We start from the raw sequence: 22,030 nt of genomic DNA, 5'->3' as shown, positions 1-22,030 counted from the left end.
TCAAACTGTCAGCTGTCAAGGGAAAGTTGGCCAATTCGATGGTTGCATTGTAATTTCTCCGACTCCCAACTTATGTTATGTGCGCTCAGATTAACACCTAATGGGTTATACAACGAGAATCGAGTTGTAAGAGCGCTGAGACTGGCAACTGGACAATTGTAGAATTGATGGGAGCAGAAAGAAAGTTGGCCAACTTTGTTGTGACAGTTGGTAGTCTGAGCCTAACTTTAGGAACATTTTGTATACAGATCTCCTTTTTGGGTTGTCAAGAAATCACTGGGACAAATAATTTTAAAATGTCTTCAGATTATAGAGATCAAAAGCTTTATACACACATATATATAGACACAGCACTGGGACTAGGAATAATCATTAAATTAATCAAATTTGAATAATTAAAAAAATATATTACTATTTCTAATAAACTTTCATTTCATTTCAACTTATTTTCGTGCTTTTATCCAATTAAGGTTCGAGCACGCTGTTCTGAGCACACACCTCAGCTATCTAGGCTGTCTGCCCAGTACAGTGACTTAGTTATTAGTGGTTAGTGAGAAAGAAGAGGGTGTAGTGGTAATACACCTACCCATTGAGTCTTTAAAACTCGCTCTGTACCTACCCGTTGAGTCATTAAAACTCAGTCTGTACCTACCCATTGAGTCATTAAAACTTGCCCTGTACCTACCAGCCTTATGTCCAATGTCTTCACCACGACACCACCGAGGCCGATTGTAATAAACAGTATGCTCTAATCAGGACAAAAAGGAGACCTGTGTTTGAAATACCTCTTTTATTTGTATTTGTGACCTTATCTTTATAAAATACCACGACAAAACTACACATTTTATGCAGCTGTTCAGATGTCACCAAAGTCTGGATTTTCATAATTTTATAAGCATGCATTCTTATAGCCATTTAATGTTCATGTTCACTGCCCTGGGTGCACACCTCAGCTATGTGGGCAGTCTGTGGTTAATGGTTAGTCTTAGTGATTAGAGTGAGAGAAGTCAGTATAGTTGTCTTACACCTCCCCATTCAGCTGTACTCGCTCTGGTAGAAGCAGTGGCGGGAGCAAGCTCCATTGGTAAAGTGCGTGCCTGAGGTGATTGAGTCGAAAGATCGAATCGCCTTGGTGGACTAATTCTCTGATTGTTTTGTTGTTTCTGTTCCACAACTGGTAATTCAAAGGCTGTGGCATGTGCTGTCTTGTCTATAGGACAACTGCATTTAAAGATCCCTAGCTGTGTTAGGAAAAATGTAGCAGGTTTCCTCTGATGACTACATGTCAGAATTCTGAAATGTTTAACATCCAGTAACCGGTGATTAATTTAAATCTGTCTGTTCTAGTGTTCAGACATCATTAAACAAGTACAGCGCTCGCCTGATGCGCGATCGATCTAGGATCGATTCTTGTCGGTGGGCCCATTGTGCTAATTCTCGTTGCAGTCAGTGCTCCACAACTGGTGTAACAAAGGCCGTGGTATGTACTATCCTGTCTGTGGGATGGTGCATATAAAAGATCCCTTGATGCAAATTGGAAAAAGTAGCCCATGAAGTGGTGACAGCGGGTTTCCTCTCTCAATATCTCATTGAACAAAAATATGTTTTTTTAAACTGGTGGAAAGTACTGGAATCTGAACTCAAACACTACCAGGCTTATACTTATAGTGGCTGACTTAACCAATACATTAGTGTGGCCAGTGATTCATTAATATTTGTGCTGATGTCCAGTTTAAGTTTAAATATATTGTCCTGAGCACAGGTATCTGAGCTGTCTGTCAAAGATAAGTTTGATTGACACATTTTATTGCATAAACAACAAAAGGATTGGGCACAGGTTTTCCAACTGACCAGGTCCTATATACATATAATATATGGCAATAATTACTTTATTATAATATAGTACTATAGTAATGTATACAGGTAAAATTTGTATACAAATGTATTTTAATAACAATCAAACTGAGGTAAAGAGGGTATTATGTACAACTGGATTTGAAAGAAACTAGAAAAGAGACAAAGAAGTATATGTGTAGTCAAACCATTAAACTATTTTAATCCAAACGATGTGTTTGTTTAATACATTTTTGAAAACAAAGCCAAGTTAATGATTAAGTAAAGAATCGTTGCTGTAGTAACCTTATAGTTAGATCTTCTAGCATCGTTAATAAATCAATGTGCTATAGTGGTGTCGTTAAACAAAACAAACAGCTAGCATCTAATGTTTAAACCTTCTTGTCGTACCATCGATTCAGACCAGCTGTAATGTTCTTGCTTGTAGCTAACACATGTTTATATATATATATCCATCTCAACACTTATTTAAATTAAGGTACAAATCAATACCAGGTAACAAGAGAAATTAAAACATAATTGAAGTTAACGTTTAACCCATTACCTGAATTGCTGTTGATTTAAATCTTAATGTATATGGGTTTTCTTCATTGCAAAAATAACTTAATGTGTTTTGATTTGGATTTCAACATTCATTTTAGTTACATATATCAGTGCATCTAGATCCCGTTTTAGACTTTAATAGTTGTCCCACATATGACTGAACTGTGTATAAATAATCTAAAGCATAACCTTAATGCTGCAGGTTATTAATGTGAAAAGTGTGATTGATATATCAGCACAGTAATTGCTTCATGCATTAAATGTTTTTACTGATAATACCACCAAGAATTTTAATTTTAAATTAGAAAAAAGAGAGAGAAAATGAAGATATATACATCTGTCAAAATATGAATATTGTTTGAAGTCCGTAGAAAGTAAATGTAACACAAACAATATTAAAAGAAGCTTTTCTGAAAAAAATATTAAAACAGGCAGTTTCTTGATTCATCATTGTTTGAAGTCTTATTTAGTTCAGAAATATCTTTTTTGACAAACTGAACAAGACAATATAATATTGTGCCAAATTCTTGTTTTAATCCCAACCCCCCCCCCCCCCAAATTACTTCAGGCTTTATTCTAACATAGTATTGTTGTGCATTATTTTCATGATTTACAGTACATACTTTCTGTGACCTACATTGTGGTTGATTAAATCTGTATGTATGTAATGCTGAACATGAAAGGTTCAAATTTTATGACTGCTGTTTGTTACACCATATGTTTAACAAAGAATTAGCATATCCAGATAATTTGTTTTAACCATTATGTACCAATTACACATGCATTATAGATGTATAAATATAAATGTCACAGGTTTATTTGATCTGTGCTGGACCATGATTACCTGTGGTGTGTGTTGGCTATTGTTACCACCAGTTTGTAGTGTAATGAACACGGAACACTTCTGGATCTGTGACCATTACGTACCACGTATTAGATCTCTATCTGGTGTGATGAGAACTGGTGTATGTTGTCTGATGATACCACCAGTGTGTCATTCAACAAAGTCTGATCAATCCCCAGACCTGAAACCATTACGTACCAATTAGTATTAATGTATAAATACGACTATCGCAGATTTGTTTGCTGTCGCCCGACGCCGGTTGTGTCGACTGCCGGCACTGGGATGCCACCTGACCCGCGCGAGTGCGTTACTGTACCTGTTACTTGACCGGCGGTGTTTGACGTGGCGGTGTCGCGCCCCGACACAGATTGGCTTTAAGAAGTCTCCCAACCTCACCATCTTACTCCTGTTTGTTTAGGCGAGCTTTAGGATTGTTAAGAGTTGTCGTTCTACAACTGCTTCGTGTTGGGTGAGAAAAGAACGTTACTGTTAAGACATGTTAATCTAAGGCTTAAACACTGGATAGAGAAAGCCAAAATAATCTGGTGGATTTTTTTGCTACTTTGTGGTTCTTGATTAAAAAAAAATTTTTTTTTTTTTATTAATTTCTATTTATTTTGTTATTTTTAAAAATAATTTTTTTGTTTGTTTGTTTTTTAAAATTAAAATTATTTAAGTGTAAGTGGTCTTACAATTAACAATCAAAGGCTGTGGTATATGCTGTTCTGTTGGGAATATGACTATAAAAGATCCCATGTTACAAAACCAAATGTTGGCCAAGGTCTGAGGTGCTGTTAAACAGCCTATTCCTTTCTTGATTACAAAATGTGGAGTAAGGGGTGGTGGTGGTGGTGATGGTGATGGTGGTTTGGTTGTAAAACATTAGTTTTTGTGTCGGGGATGGATTAAAGCAAATAAGAGCATTGTTTAATAAAAAATAGTTTTTATATGCAGTGGTTGATCACCTTATCCTTAGCTGAATTTGTCAGTTGATAATTATTTTTTATTGTCTACACAGTTTAGTGTTTCAGCTTGGCTATTTTATTTTTTATTGTCTACACAGTTTAGTGTTTCAGCTTGGCTATTTTATTTTTTATTGTCTACACAGTTTAGTGTTTCAGCTTGGCTATTTTATTTTTTATTGTCTACACAGTTTAGTGTTTCAGCTTGGCTATTTTATTTTTTATTGTCTACACAGTTTAGTGTTTCAGCTTGGCTATTTTATTTTTTATTGTCTACACAGTTTAGTGTTTCAGCTTGGCTATTTTATTTTTTATTGTCTACACAGTTTAGTGTTTCAGCTTGGCTATTTTATTTTTTATTGTCTACACAGTTTAGTGTTTCAGCTTGGCTATTTTATTTTTTATTGTCTACACAGTTTAGTGTTTCAGCTTGGCTATTTTATTTTTTATTGTCTACACAGTTTAGTGTTTCAGCTTGGCTATTTTATTTTTTATTGTCTACACAGTTTAGTGTTTCAGCTTGGCTATTTTATTTTTTACTGAAAGTTAAAATCTTGACAATAAAATACGGTATACAGACATTTTAAAACTGAAAATATTAGCTTGAAGGAAAATTTTAATCAAGGTGAATACTGTATAATATTGTGGCAGAATTAAAAAAAATACATATACTCAAGATATAGCCCATTTTTAATATCTAAACAATAAAATACAGAATTAAAAAAAAAATTAAAATTGGCTTATGGAAAATAAAAACACATACTTGAGATATAGCCCATTTTTAATATCTATGCAGTAAAATACTGTACACAGAAGTAGCTAGATGGTAGCTAGCAAGGTAATTGTATGCTGTGTGAATCTATAAGAGGTCAAATATGTGGACTGTATGCATTTATTATGTCAATAAATCTGATTAACGCTTTGTATTGATTTTCGTGTTGGGTCTGTTAATCATATACAAGTGTAGTTTATGCAGTTTGTAACTACACACGAACTCTAGTAATTGATCCCGACTCCCCACTGTTCTTGGACAATTCAAGTCAAGGTTTATAAAACAACAAAATACGGGTCATGTGGAAAATACCATAGTTGTCAGTAAATCTGAGATCCAATTATTAATAGAAATCTGTGAATATAGGAAAAGAAAGTCAATTTGGGGTTATCCATCCCAATCCCACCCTAAGTAACAGAATATGGGAAAGTACTAAAAACAACTCGAGGTAACCATTAATTAATTGATATATGCTTCATGACTCAACAGAAAAAGATCCCTTGCTGTTATTTGGTAGTCGTAAGTAGCTTATCTGATAGTAGTGTTTGTTGTCAAGCAAGACCATGGATTCATTGCTATGATCATAATATTAGATACCTGATCAGGCTTTCTGCCAAAAAAATAATTTGAGGATACACTGTACATAATAAAAACAAAATAGACTATGAGTGCCCTACTAGGTGCTTGTGGGTTTGAAATCATCTGAAACTGGACACTGCATTTCTTGTACGTTGACACATTTTAAACAGCTGTACTCTTATGGTAATTTCTTTTTAGAATTGTAAAAATGTATGCATTAGCTTCCAAGATTTTAAGGTACATAATTTAAACCCTGCTGATTGCATTAATGTCATTATTTAATACTTAGCTTTTTTGGACACCCAGTATTACTTGATGACCATACTGAGATAGCATTAAACATTCATTCATTCATTCATTCATTCATTCATTTAGTTTAATTCATTCATTCATTCATTTAGTTTAATTTTCTTTTCATGACAACATTTAGCTATGACTTATAAATGGATGCTATAGAAAAATGTTTCTGATCAGTCTCAAATGGTTTACTTCCTATCTACAAAATCGTCAGCAGATTGTCAAAGTTGAGAACTTACAATCCTCATCACAGCAAGTACTGACCGGTGTCCCCCAAGGCTCAATTCTCGGTCCACTACTATTTATTATCTACATAAACGATATGCCCTTGTATGCCAAACACTGCTCTATTGACATGTATGCCGATGATGCAACCATGCACACATATGGTAGTAACCTAACAGAACTAGAGTTAAATTTGCAGGTGGATTTATTGGGCATTCAAAAGTGGTGCACAAATAACAATATGGCTCGTAATCTTCAGAAAACAACTTGTATGTTAGTAAGTACAACATACAAAATAGCCAGGCAGCACTCAATACAAATTACACTAAACAATGAAAAACTTAATGCAGTAAAATCGCAAAAGGTACTTAGTGTTTATATAGATGAGTCACTGACCTGGACAGTACACATTAGAAAAGTGATTTCAAAATTGGCCTCGACTATCTCACTTCTCAGAAGACTTAATATATACTTAGATCAAGCTGCCAAAACAGTTTTCTATAATGCATACGTTGTTCCAATTCTCAACTTTGCTGCTACTGTTTGGGGACACTGTGCTAAGGAACAAGTGGTTCAAATTCTAAAAATGCAAAAACGTGCAATGAGAATAATTTTAAACAAACCATTAATAACTCCATCTAAAAACATGTTCAGGGAACTAAATATTTTACCTTTCCCTGACAGAATAAAATACCACATCGGCATAATGGTATATAAAGCACTAAATGGCTTCTCCCCAGAATACATTACATCTCTCCTTACCCCAATATCTGAAACCTGTAATTATAACCTAAGATCCTCTAACAAAAACAAACTTCAGTTACCAAGGCCTCATACTGAACTATATAAAAAATCTTCAGTTACTCAGGTGTTCAGATATGGAATACAATACCCCTTGATATTAGACACCAGAAGTCAGTTGCAAACTTTAAATCCAGCCTGAAACAATATTTCATGGATGTTTATTTGGCTGATTAATTTGTATTCTATATAATAATTATGTTTTGAGACTTTAGTGTCAATATAGTACTTAGTATCTATGTATTTTCTTTTCCAGTATTTCAATGTATTGTTGAGGGCCAAGTGGAAGATTAGCTTGTGCTAAACCTGTCGCCCTCATTAAATAAAGTTATTATTATTATATTATTATTATTATTAACTGTTAAAATCCTATGGGTTGTATTGACACGTATGTAACTCAAATATTCCAAAACAAGCAAAGCTCATCATGGTCATAGGATTTAACATGCACATTCAGAGCAAGGTTTTGTAGCACACGCCTTTCACGGGTGCAGGTGTCAACTCTCGCTAGCTTCTCCGTCCAGGACAAGATAACGTTCGGCTATGATAAAGCCTCTTTAAGTATTGAAGACGAGCTAGTAAGATTGTCATCAGTGGTGCTGCTTGCTTCACAGTGTGAAACTCTCCATGTTGACACATACACAATGAAACAATTCCAATTTAGTGCAAAACCTCGCTGGTAAAAACTCCAATACTAAGCAAACACCAGTTTAATTACCAGCATACCAGTAGTGCTTATTAGTTGAGGCAGGACGTGATTGTTTGTTTGTTTTCGTTGGACCCGTTAATTGTAACAGTGGCTGCAGGCTTTAGTTCTCAGTGTTTGAGACTGTATTGAGAAATTGCTTGGAAACTGGTTTGAAGGAAAGGAATGTTTGTTTAACAAGGCTCGAGCAAATTTTAATATGTGGCTGTTAGGTGTGTAACACTTGATAATTGTGATGCTTTTTTTGTGCTTTTTTCCTCTCTTTTTTTTTAAATCCCACTGCCCCCTTTCCTTTTTTACTCTTGAATTACATCTCATTTCTTTTCGATCTGGCAACTTCTATCTTTTAACTTATTTCGCTGTCCATTTCCACATCCCGGTCCTTGTCTCCAATGATGTCAGGTGCTTGTCTCTTGTTCCTATCTGTGCCACACACCTGTCATTCCCCAGCTTTTAACTGTGGGCTTAGTCTGACCACTTTGGAGAGTGTTCAGTGACACTTGTAACCACCTACTATAATTGCGATGCTTTGTCTAGAGGCTGAAAAGAAAAACTGGCTGCTTCCGCAGAGGTTACTCTTTGGGTTACTGATTAGCCACAAGGAATCTGAACGACAAAACCAGATACCGACTCCAAACCCTGAATGAGTGCTCCGCAAGGCTCAATGGGTAGGTGTAAACCACTTGCACCGACCAGTGGTCCATAACTGGTTCAACAAAGGCCATGATTTGTGCTATCCTGCTTGTGGGAAGCGCAAATAAAAGATCCCTTGCTGCTAATTGGAAAGAGTAGCCCATGTAGTGGCGACAGTGGGTTTCCTCTCAAAATCTGTGTGGTCCTTAACCATATGTCTGATGCCATATAACCGTAAATAAAATGTGTTGAGTGCATCGTTAAATAAAACATTTCTGTCTGTCTGAACGACAAAACTGTAATGCATGATCAGGTCCGTATCTCTGTACAATGTGAATTTGGCAAAATAGTGGTTGATTCCATAAATCTCTCCCTAAGTTCAGCGTGAATTATTTGATTGGTTCCCGATGTGGCCATTTGGTTTACAGTGAATTGCATAAACCAGTCTAGCAGACATTTTTCTGCAGTTTGGATAACCTTGGCCCTGATCTAGTTCCTCATCTATAGGGCAGCCACTCTCAAGAAGATCCTTTACTGGAGATTTCATCTCTCCTGTGCCATCACAGAGGACTGCCACTCAGACTAGTTTATAAAATCAAAACTAACACATAGTAATGAATTATAGACTCCTCACCCAGTTTTGAAAGAAAAAGGATACAGTGTTCTCGTTCTAACCAGTGCACCACAACTGGTCAAAGGCCGTGGTATGTGGGAAAGTGTATATAAAAGATCCCTTGCTGCATTAAGAAAAATGTAGCGGGTTTTCTGTGATGACTATGTGTCAGAATTACCAAAGGTTTGACATCCAGTAGCCGATGATTAATTACGCAATGTGCTCCAGTGGTGTCGTTAAACAAAACAACCTTCTATTTTAATACAGCTATTTGATATATTACACATATACTACATGTATATGGTTATTTCAAGAGAGAAGAAACATGCTGCCATCACTTTTGAAAAAGCAGCATGGAATCTTTTATATTCCGTTTCCCATAGACAGGATAGTATATACCACAGGCTTTAATGTACCATGAATCGCGGGACACTATTTAGAAGGGAAAACTCCCAGAGTCTTATTGAAGATGCATGATTACTGTGAAATCACTTTTGATTATGGTCAGATGATTTTCAGTGAACAAATTAATGAACACAATGAAAATATAATACACATATACATATAATACAAATTTATGATACTGTCTTTTTAATCTATCGATTTAAGTACCCAACGAAATATGTTTTTTTTTTAGCAAAACCATTAAAATTGAAGGCAACACAAATAAAGGATTTCACAGTAATCTTATAATCCATTGCACTGTGGTGTTTGCTCTACTGCTAAGCTACATCACACATCATATTTCAAACAAGTTATTTAATGTCTAGCATTAATATTTAACATTTTGTTTACACTTTGTGTAATGGTAAGAGAGAAAGCATGCTGTCACCAAATACGCTACTCTTAACACTTTTTAAATGCATTTTCCTATGAACAGGGCACCACAAAACAAACTTTAACTGTACAAGGACTACAGGGCACCACAAAAGAGACTTTAACTGTACAAGGACTGTACAGGGCACCACAAAACAAACTTTAACTGTACAAGGACTGTACAGGGCACCACAAAACAAACTTTAACTGTACAAGGACTGTACAGGACACCACAAAACAAACTTTAACTGTACAAGGACTGTACAGGGTCCATAAAACAAACTAACTGTACAAGGACTGTACAGGGCACCACAACACAAACTTCAACTGTATAAGGACTGTACAGGGCACCACAAAACAAACTTTAACTGTACAAGGACTACATGGTCCGTAAAACAAACTAACTGTACAAGGACTGTACAGGGTCCATAAAACAAACTAACTGTACAAGGACTGTACAGGGCACCACAACACAAACTTTAACTGTATAAGGACTGTACAGGGCACCACAAAACAAACTTTAACTGTACAAGGACTGTACAGGGCACCACAAAACAAACTTTAACTGTACAAAGACTGCACAGGGCACCACAAAACAAACTTTAACTGTACAAGGACTGTACAGGACACCACAAAACAAACTTTAACTACAAGGACTAATATAAATGCATAAAAAACATATCAAAAAGTAAAGTTTGTTTGTTTAACAACACCACTAGAGCACATTGATTTATTAACCATTGGCACATTTGGTAATTTTGACACATAGTCTTAGAGAGGAAACCTGTTACATTTTTCCATTAGTAGCAAGGGATCTTTTATATGCACCATCCCACCAAAAAATGCAAAAAAACGCAAACAAAAAACCCATATCAGTGTGTAAGTGAAGGGATTTTATTGTAATATTAAATGGATAAATGTGTCATAAACTATAGGCTACCAAGTATGTAATTTATAATATCTTGTACATGCTCTATACTTATTATGCCTGCATGGCTTTCATACGAACAGAGATCAGTCCTGAAACCCATCACGAGGGCTCTACCCCTGAGCCGCTTCTTGCTATGGAAACAGAGAGTTCAAAGGGAAGCGGTCAAAATAAAAGATGTTGCTGCGTAAATTCTGTGAATAATTCCTGTCATCGACCAGCGAATTAGATGATCTTCATGCACACGGGTGTAAACATTGACCACAAAATAAATACTGCCCGATCAAAAGCAGAAGTTAATTTACTGGTAATACTGTCACCATCGCGCTATTTTGTGTTGCTTACCCAAGTCGGTGCGTGAATGAAACTGAAGGAATTAAAGTGGACCGGAGTCTGCGGCAAAGTTTATTTAGGGTTTATTGGCAGAAATGTCAACCGCTTTCCTCCAGCTCAGTGCTTTGTTTACCATCACTAAAAATCATTCCTGCACAGCCCGACGAAATTAACTGGCGATAAATATGAGCCCCGTTTTATTGACAAGGGAAATATGTTTTAGTTTGGGGAAAATACCAATATTTAGAATTACTCGACAGGAGTCAAATATAGGCAGGCAGGAGAGGGGAAAATTCAATCAGATTCAGTATTGGCCTGTTTGATTTTGATTCTGAATAAACAAGAGATGATGCACATGTCGAAATGCCTTTATATTCCTGCAGGACCTTCCGCGACCCGCAAATCAAATATGTCTGACTGTTGTTAGCATTTCTTGCCCTCATGTCTCCTCACGGATTCTTCATGGATTTTCGCCCACTGCCACGGGCTATCATATCAAACAGAAGATATGTCGGAAGAGAAAATAAATAACAAGCAAAAAATCTGCGGCAAATTTGCAGAGTATTTCAAACATTTGTCAGATGACATGAAGTACACGTATGTAAATGTGATTGTGTGACAGAATATGGTTTACAGTACAGGATAGACAAGTACAGGATAGAGTTGTACAGTACAGTAGTTTAGTACAGTGTCGTACATGTATATGTGTAGTTTAGTACAATACAATACAGTTCAATACAGTGCAGTAGTTTAGTACAGTGTCTTGTATGTGTAGTTTAGTACAATACAATACAGTTCAATACAGTACAGTAGTTTAGTACAATGCCATACATGTATATGTGTAGTTTAGTACAATACAATACAGTTCAATACAGTGCAGTAGTTTAGTACAGTGTCTTGTATGTGTAGTTTAGTACAATACAATACAGTTCAATACAGTGCAGTAGTTTAGTACAGTGTCGTGTATGTGTAGTTTTGTACAATACAATACAGTTCAATACAGTACAGTAGTTTAGTACAGTGTCGTACATGTATATGTGTGGTTTAGTGCAATACAATACAGTTCAATACAGTACAGTAGTTTAGTACAATGCCATACATGTATATGTGTAGTTTAGTACAATACAATACAGTTCAATACAGTGCAGTAGTTTAGTACAGTGTCGTGTATGGGTAGTTTAGTACAATACAATACAGTTCAATACAGTGCAGTAGTTTAGTACAGTGTTGTGTATGTGTAGTTTAGTACAATACAATACAGTTCAATACAGTACAGTAGTTACTGTTTAGTACAGTGTCGTGTATGTGTAGTTTAGTACAATACAATACAGTTCAATACAGTACAGTAGTTACTGTTTAGTACAGTGTCGTGTATGTGTAGTTTAGTACAATATGATACAGTTCAATACAGTACAGTAGTTACTGTTTAGTACAGTGTCGTGTATGTGTAGTTTAGTACAATACAATACAGTTCAATACAGTGCAGTAGTTTAGTAGTGTTGTATATGTGTAGTTTAGTACAATACAATACAGTTCAATACAGTGCAGTAGTTTGGTACAGTATAGTACAACACAGTACAGTACAGTAGTACAGTTTAGTACTGTACTGTACAAATCAATACAGTACAGTTTAGTACAATACAATACAGTTTAGTACTGTATTATATAAATCAGTACAATACAGTACAGTACTGTACTTACAAATCAGTGCAGTACAGTACAGTAAAATGTATTCATTACATTTTTAGTAAATTCCCGCCAGTATTCGTCAAACAGAGAAGACCAAATATATAACTACATATATTTACAATGTATAAAAATATTCATTTAAAAAAACAACTCGGGCTTTCAGAAACTTCAGGCTAGTGTCTTTACAGTTCATCGCTTTTGTCACAAATTGTACGCAATGTTTTGGCAACATCCCACTGCCAACTTCAGGGGATTACAATACTCTCAGTTGTCTATGTAATGTCCCATCTTTTCTAAGAAATGGCCATTTGCAACCGATTACCAACTGGTTGACATCCAATAGCTGATTAATAAATTAATGTACTTATATTAAACAAAGCAAAGTTTAAAAAAAAAAAAGCTTTTGAACAACAACAACAAAACCTTCCCCAACCCCTGCGCCAACAACAACAACAAAACCTTCCCCAACCCCTGCACCAACAACAACAACAAAACCTTCCCCAACCCCTCCACCAACAACAACAAAACCTTCCCCAACCCCTGCACCAACAACAACAACAAAACCTTCCCCAACCCCTGCACAAACAACAACAACAAAACCTTCCCCAACCCCTGCACCAACAACAACAAAACCTTCCCCAACCCTTCCACCAACAACAACAAAACCTTCCCCCACCCCTGCACCAACAACAACAACAAAACCTTCCCCAACCCCTGCACCAACAATAACAACAAAACCTTCCCCAACCCCTGCACCAACAACAACAACAAAACCTTCCCCAACCCATGCACCAACAACAACAACAACAAAAAACCTTCCCCAACCCATGCACCACCAACAACAACAAAACCTTCCCCAACCCCTGCACCAACAATAACAACAAAACCTTCCCCAACCCCTGCACCAACAACAACAACAAAACCTTCCCCAACCCCTGCACCACCAACAACAAAACCTTTCCCAACCCCTGCACCAACAACAACAACAAAACCTTCCCCAACCCCTGCACCAACAACAACAAAACCTTCCCCAACCCCTGCACCAACAACAACAACAAAACCTTCCCCAACCCCTGCACCAACAACAACAAAACCTTCCCCAACACCTCCACCAAAAACAGCAACAAAACCTTCCCCAACCCCTCCACCAACAACAACAACAAAACCTTCCCCAACCCCTCCACCAACAACAACAGCACTAAGATCGTTGTAATTCCATAATAAATGCATTGTGATGCTGTGTAAATGTTTGGTACAAATTGTGCCAAAACCCACGAAATGTTTCACTTTTACCATTATGGGATTTTCAAATTATGTAAATGTTTTTGGTTTTATTTCAATTCTTATTAAACAAAAAACAAAAAATTAATAGTGATGATTATATCTTATTAAAGATTAAGCTAGTTTATTTCACATTAAATCACATAATATAGTGATTTTTCATCCCTGCCCCTAAGTTGAAAAAAACCCTAACATCTTTTGACATTCAAATAAGTATGTCTTTTTTTCCCCAAAACTTGCACAAAAATGCACAATGGAAGGTACATGTAGGTAAATAAATGTACCTACAGTCAAACCTGCATAATGCAGCTACCTAATAAGAGATACATTTGTTTTCTTACCTTTACATTACAGTTGGCTACTTATCAGTTGGTCACATTTATACTAAGATTTGGGAGTACGGCAAGATTGACAGAAACATGCCTAGCATTTATCATGAATATTACATTTCATTTTAAATTACTTTCCATGCTTATCTCAGTTTTGTTTCATGAGAATACTTACATGTAAAAAGTTTTATTTGTTTAACAACACTACTAGAGCACACTGATTTATTAATTATCAGCTATTGGATGTCAAACATTTGGTAAATCTGACATATATTGTTAGAAAGGAAACCCACTACATTTTTCTATTAGTAGCAAAGGATCTTTTATATATGCACCATCCCACAGACAGGATAGCACATACCATGACCTTTGATATACTAGCTGGAATGATACATAGATGGCTGTGATTAAACAAATTTAATAAATAAATTATTTTCCTTGTTATCTTACAAATAACATTTATATTTGTCTAATAAAGCTTGCTAATAATTAAAAAAACAAAACAAACATTTAACTAAAAAAATGTCTTAGTGTTTACTAAACATTGTTTGCAGTGTGGTGAATATAGTAGTTCTGTTCTGAAGTTGTTGTGCAGTGCTGTCTCTTAATAAAGCTACATACCTTGTTTATTCATGTTGTTGTTGACACCAAACCCATGACCCATTGTTATCAGATGTTTTTTTTTTTTTTTTTTTTTTGGTTCATGTTGCAGCTGTGTGGCTTTCTAGTCTTTGTTGTTGCTCTGGCGGAGGAAACGTCAGTAACTGTGTGACTGTGTTTACATAACATATATTATTTAGGTACAACCCAGGGGAGTGAAGGGAGAAAAAACAACAAAAAACAAAACATTACACCAACATACAGACAAAGGATTTCTTTGGTGGTGGTTGTCTCCTGTTTCAAATATTATGCCCTTATCTGTAAGATTTTTCAGGCCTGTTGTTGTATATCAGTGTGATATTCTTTTATATCGGGAGTGATTTCAGTGTGGTATCTCAACAGCAGCCAATACTTATGAACAACACTGTGTCCTATGAGAGACTTTTAACAATGTCAACAGAAATAATCAAAGACCGTTTGGGTGTTATTTAGCAATTGGTGCTTTCTATTCAGCTGGGTAGCTCTATTAACACTTCCGTCAGCCTGCTTGTTTGGGGCGTATTTTTGTCAGCAGAATTGATAAAAGCTTTTCCGAGCTTGTTTATATCTTTTTGTACAGCCGGCTTCGACCAGCTGACTATTTATAATTGATTTGTTTACGCAAATGTCAGGGCTCCTCTTGTTTACACAGTTGTGGCTGGCTGGATGCCATCTTGTTTACGGGCCTCCTGCCTGTTGTGTGTGGCACTTATGAAAATGCACAGCACAAAAGAGAGGAAGCTTTTTAAAAACCCATCACTGCTCCTGCCTGATGGCCTATTGTTAGCGGACAGTGTTTACAGTGTAACCGACACAGCAGAGAGGAAAGAACAATTAAGGTGTATTGTAGGACAGGACGAACGTACATCGATTCATACAGGACAGGGTGACAGTCACACGACTAGAAAGAGAACGACTCCGACGACTCCGACTCAGGGTGACATGTGCTCCCTCCTCACCACCATGATGCCCCCTCCGTTTGGGTTGTCTCCCCTCACCCCCATGACATACGGCTTGTATCTACAGGGCATGTTGTCGTATCCTCCTCCTTCAGGTATGATGTCTCATGCCGAGATCCAGCAGCTGTGGAAGGAGGTGGCCACGCAGTCGGGGCTGGAGGAGAACTCCATGAAGAACAACCTCAACGGCCTCACCATCCCCTCGGTCCCCGTCGTAACGGCAGCCGCAACGCAGGCGCCCATCCTGCCCACCCTACCCAACTTCACCAATGGCGGGCTGCCCACCGACGGCTTGTTATTTCCAGGTGAGTGTGTAGCTTTATTATAGCGATGTTGTGTAGTTATTTGTTTAATAATAATTATTATTATTTCTCTTTATTATAGTGATGTTGTGTAGTTATTTGTTTAATAATAATAGTTATTTCTCTTTATTATAGCGATGTTGTGTAGTTATTTGTTTAATAATAATAGTTATTTCTCTTTATTATAGCGATGTTGTGTAGTTATTTGTTTAATAATAATTATTATTTCTCTTTATTATAGTGATGTTATATATTTATTAATCCCCTACTGGTCCATCAGAAGGGGACAACAGGTTTTGTTTCTGTATGTCCGTCTGTCTGACTGTCTGACATATACTTTTCTAGACTTAATTTATCACGTAGAGTTGACTGTAGACAACCAGTGTACAACAGAATTTGTTAATTACAGCACAATGGTCATCTTCAGACTGGACTGTTGGTGATAATATCGAGGGTACAGGTAGGTGTTATAATGGATAAATGGACATCTGGCAGATGGCAGAAAGTTGAGGTGGCAGTAAATCAAAGACAGAAATACAAACTGTACTTAAAAGGAAGTTGTTGACAGTTAGTAGGATTGGTGTTAAATTGAGGGGGGGGGGGGGGGGCAGTAAATCACTTGTAAACTGTACAATAAATCTATAATCACTCCGGAAGTTTACACTGGTGTACATGTGTTTTATGTAACCAGTGAACATTTGGGGTTTTAACTTTTATATGTAACTATTAATGAATTTCTGTTTTATTCTATGAGTCGGACATGACATGCGTTGTTGGCAGGGATTCATTCTACAGTGTATCAGACCTCATGTGTTACATCCTGTTATTCAAACCATTGTACAAATGACTGGTTTACTTCCCTGATTGAAGGTTATTACCCAGGTGGTACAGCCTATCGGTGCTGACACCCGTGTGTTAATCCCGTGAAACATATCACCCACCTGTAATGTGATTGGCTGGAATTGACCTACTCTGATCGTGATCATACTTAGGGTTGTAAAACAAATGAGAAGCTGATAATCGGTCACTAGTACTGTCCCAATGTTTACTGTAATATTTCATGGTGCCTGAACAATATCATGATTAATATCTGTAGTCATAGACTGACTGTTCATGTGGTAATGAGTTTGCCTCACCAGCCAAGACTATCAGAATGGTTATCATTTCAAATTATCCTATGTCCGTTGTCAAAATAAATTAATGTGTCACAAGCTTGATGTACAACATGTATATAAAATGGAAATTACTTATTATTCTATAAAACATAAAAGACAAAAAAGGCAACAAAAACCCCCACAAAACCCCCAGTAAAAACAAGAAAATGTCAACACCAAAAACAAACCACTCCAAAAAACAACAAACAACACCAAAACAAAAACAAAAACAAGAAAACATCAACACCAAAAACAAACCACTCCAAAAAACAACAAACAACACCAAAACAAAAACAAATTAAACAAAGAAACAAAAATAACAAAAAGCCCAAATAAAAACAAACAACAATAAAACAAACAACAATAAAACAACACCAACCAAAACCCCACACATCAAATCACACTTGATTGTACACACATAATATGTCCACGTCGGTGGACCCATTGGGCTATTTCTCGTTCTAGCCAGTGCTCCACAACTGGTGTAACAAAGGCCGTGGTATGTACTATCCTGTCTGTAGGATGGTGCATATAAAAAAATCCTTTGCTGCTAATCAAAAAGAGTAGCCCATGAAGTGGCGACAGTGGGTTTCAGCTCTCAATACATGTGGTCCTTGTCCGATGCCATATAACCGTAAATAAAATGTGTTGAGTGTGTTGTTAAATAAAAACATTTCCTTGTTCCATAAGTAAAATTGTGTAAACATAGTAATTAGTTTGTGATGTTTACAGTGCGGTGACTCCCATAATGTGTAGCTAGTTGAGCCTGTTGTATTGTGGGTGTGTCTGAATCATGACTCTTTTAATTGACAATGGAGTCTGTGGTTAAGCTGAATATATATATCTTGTTTTAATAAATTGACAAATTGTTTGTTAATATTATGAAGTAGTGTTAATAAATTCGGCTTGATGTCAGATTTCTGTGACTTTATTTAATGTTCAGTTTGTGTGTAGCTAAAGCTTCTGAATCTTGTGGTGGCTTCTTGTAGCCTGGGGCAGGACATAGCCCAGTGGTAAAGCACTCGCTTTATGCACGGTCAGTCTACCATCGATGCCCTTCTGTGAGCCCATTGGGCCATTTCTCGTTCCAGCCAGTGCACTGCCACTGGTACATCAAAGGCCCTGGTATGTGCTATCCTGTCTGTGAGATAGTGCATATGAAAGATCCCTTACTACTAATGGAAAAGTTTGGTGGGATTCATCAAACTAACCAAATGTTTGACATCCAATAGCCGATGATTATGAATCACAGGCCATAGGATTTCATATTTCATGGGAAACACTTGTCGAATTCCGTGCCTTGTGATCGTGGGTACCCATCGGAAACTGTTTTTAAAAAATAATTATATATATATTATTTTAGTTAGTTGTACTTGATATAATAATCATGGGAAACGAAACTTTGGTTCCTTGATCTTACTGAGACGGTACTGGAAATGATTGTTTCCGTGAAATACGGAGGCCTGGAATCAATGTTCTTTAATCCGGAGGCCTGGAATCAATGTTCTTTAATTCGGAGGCCTGGAATCAATGTTCTTTAATGATGTCGTCAAACAAAACAGTTAAACTTTACACAAAAAAACTTTTTTTGTAACCATTTTGTTTTTTAATGAAAGGCATATCAGTTCATTTTATAATAATTATTTTTTAACTATTGCTATTTTAGGTATAGCCAGTTTGTGGGGTACAACCAGTTTGGGGGTACAGCCAGTTTGGGATATAGCCAGTTTGGGATATAGCCAGTTTGGGATACAGCCAGTTTGGGATACAGCCAGATTGAACCACCTCAACAGACCCATTAGGTTTTATCCCATCCCAATCAGGGCCCCATGACTGGTGTACCATAAGTTTTCCAGTCTATGGGAAAGTGCATATAAAAGATTCTTTGCTGCTATTCGGAAAATCCTGTCCTGGACAGAGGAGCCAGCCGAGGCCGACACCTGTGCCTATGACAGGCATGCATTAAAAACGCTTGTTCTGAAGGTGCACGTTAATCATTATAACATAACATAACATGACATGTTCAGAAAATGTAGCAGCTTTCATCTGAAGACTGTGTCAGAATTACCAAATATTTTACATCCAGTAGCCAATGATTCATTAATCAGTGTGCTCTAGTGCTTTGCTTTGCTTTTCCTGGGTGTTGGTAGCATGAAGGAAACCAACCCTCCATAGCCACAGACGTTTTATTTTGAGGAGTACAAATGTACCATTTCTAGCATATTAAAGAGAATATTTTTTATTCTTCAGGGTTATTAAAAAACCCGAAGTCTGTTATACATGTGTACATTTGATGATTTGGACAAATGGATAACATCATTTAAAATATTATCAAGAGGGCATATTGGAACAAGTGGTTGCTTAATTCAAGTGGGTTTAACTATTAAAAATTTCAAAATGTGTTTACACTTTAAATTTAGGTTTTGTTTTTACTTAATGTGCTGGATAATGTGAAAAGTAGGTTATTTCGTTGTTCATAAATAGCAAATGTTGTTTTGAAAACAAAAAAGTAAAAAAGAAAATACAGTCAAACCAGCTTAAGAGGCCACTTTTCTATTTTTCCAAACATCTAATATAATATAAACTGACCTGTATTAAGCAAGAACCTATTTTAAAAGACACATTTTTATGCTCTGTTTGCTGACTGTACATTTTAATTATATTTAAAAAAAAAAAAAATTGTACATTCAAATTTTGTGCAACTTTAAAAAAACCCAAGTTGTCTACTATAGTATTACGTTGTTATTTTCATTTCATTTTAAAAAGGCCATTTTTGGATACTCCTTTTGGTGACTACATTTTAATTACATACTAAAATAAATTTTGTACATTCAAATTTTTTGCAACTTTAAAAAAAAAAAAAGTTGTTGTCTACTGTAGTGTTAAGTTGTTATTTTCATTTCATTTGAAATATTCTTTGCCCTTCATCCTGGCCCAAAGAAATCATCTCACAGCTAGCTTCTCCTCCAGAAGACTGGATTGTACCAACTGGTCGGCCATATTGTTTTCTTTACATTCTGGTGGCAGTTGGCTGGGCTACAAGTTTTGCTCTCGACTAAAATAAATAAACAAAATATGAATGCGTCAGCCTCGTATGGCTTGTCTTACATCAAATGATAAACTCTGCAGGATGTTTACTCAAGTCTCAGTGTTTACTGTATCCAGGGTGTGTTGTTTAGAATCAGTAACACAAGCCCAGGGAATAAACAGTGAGGCCTGACCTCCATACAAATAACAATCCCACTGGCTGATTCAGATAATTTGTAAATATTCCGAGATTCCCACAGATAATTGGATTTTAGTCTAAATGGATCTTGTGTTGATATTGCCTTTAGTCCAGATCTAGCTACAAGGAAGAAAAAAACATATAAAAAAGACACTCGAGTGTTCTGTGGAGCAGTTTTTAGCCCCAAATAAAATACAATTATCACATAATTACCAATCAAACACAGAGAGGTAATTGCAGGAATTGCAAAGCACCGAAACGGAGTATTATTCAAAATAATACTTTCCTCAAGTCTTGGTGCATTGATTTCCAATAATTTTTCTTTGCACTGTGCCGAATTGGGGCAAACAACATCTCTTTGTTTACAGCACAGTTATCAACAAGCCTTGCAGGATGGACTCAATGTGTGTCCATCGCACGATGGATGGACACAGTCATCGAGTGTGTTATTTTTGGAACACTGATGATTTACATGTAGGTACTATGGCCATCAAGCAAGCTTGTATTGGCCACTACACAACAAACTGCAGTTATTAAGCTGACACTGACAATGTTATATGTACTGGTTTACACAGGCTTAAATTACAGGTTCTGTGGTTTCATAAACCTATTTAGTAGGAGGATATATATAAAATCAATAGGGTTTATAGATATGATTTGTGGATTAGACGGGAGAGAATGGAATGTTTAATGATACCTAGAGGACATTGTTTGTTTTTAATCCATATAGCCATTATGGAAAAGTTTGTTTATTAGCACCTCAGCACATTGTTTAGTCAGCGCAATCCCTGCAATTAAGAAAATGTCCATGGCAAAAAAAGAAGAAGAAGAGCTGTGGACAAAAAGTTGAATATAGTCTACAGCAAAAAAAAAAAGTGTCATGAAAAATGAAAAACTGTATGGCATTGTCGATTATGGTAGACAGTTGCTGGGGTTGCAGTGGTTATTAAGCCTAATTAGGTAGAGTGGGTGGGTGGGTGGGTGGTGGAATGGTTATTTGATGTTTAACACCATGTTAAATGGTTATTTTGATACTTGATCCTGAGAGTATGAGAAGAAACTACTCCTAGTAGTCCTACCAAATACATTGCAGCAGCAATGGATCTTTTATATATATATATATATATATATATATATATATATATATATATATATATATATATAAACAGGACATTATATACCATGGCCTTTGATGAACAGGTTGGGAGGGTGAGGACATATTGTAGAACGGTTATTTAATTTTTCTTATTGATGCAGTACCCACCCATCTATACCCTGTCCCCCCAGCCCCTAAACCCCCCCCAAAAAACAACTAAAAGTTTAAAATTTAAAAAAACAAAGGAAAAACAATAACAACAAAAACAAAACAAAGCATAAAAAAAAAATCAACGCACCCCCACAAAATAATACAACAACAACAACAACAACAAAACCACAAAACAAAACAAAACAAACAAACAAATAAACAAAAAAAACCCCAAACAGCTGTGAAAACACAAACATCTGATAGTGATTCTAACTACATGTTCATATTACTAGGTCTTT

At 36.3% G+C, this 22,030-nt stretch overlaps 1 protein-coding gene across 4 annotated transcripts in view; it reads left to right on the top strand.

Annotated features, from left to right (window-relative positions):
- Positions 1-22,030, top strand: part of LOC121367466 (forkhead box protein P1-like) — a 118,488-nt gene that overhangs the window by 60,593 nt on the left and 35,865 nt on the right. For all 4 annotated transcript variants that reach the window (XM_041491649.1, XM_041491650.1, XM_041491651.1 and 1 more), the window contains exon 5: positions 15,899-16,108. In XM_041491649.1, the coding sequence (XP_041347583.1) occupies positions 15,899-16,108 (210 nt within the window). The remainder of the gene's footprint in view (positions 1-15,898; positions 16,109-22,030) is intronic.

Source organism: Gigantopelta aegis, chromosome 3 (assembly GCF_016097555.1).
Source record: "Gigantopelta aegis isolate Gae_Host chromosome 3, Gae_host_genome, whole genome shotgun sequence".
NCBI classification, from domain to species: domain Eukaryota; kingdom Metazoa; phylum Mollusca; class Gastropoda; order Neomphalida; family Peltospiridae; genus Gigantopelta; species Gigantopelta aegis.
Note: the sequence above shows the minus strand (reverse complement) of the source record. Positions and strands in the feature narration are given on the sequence as shown.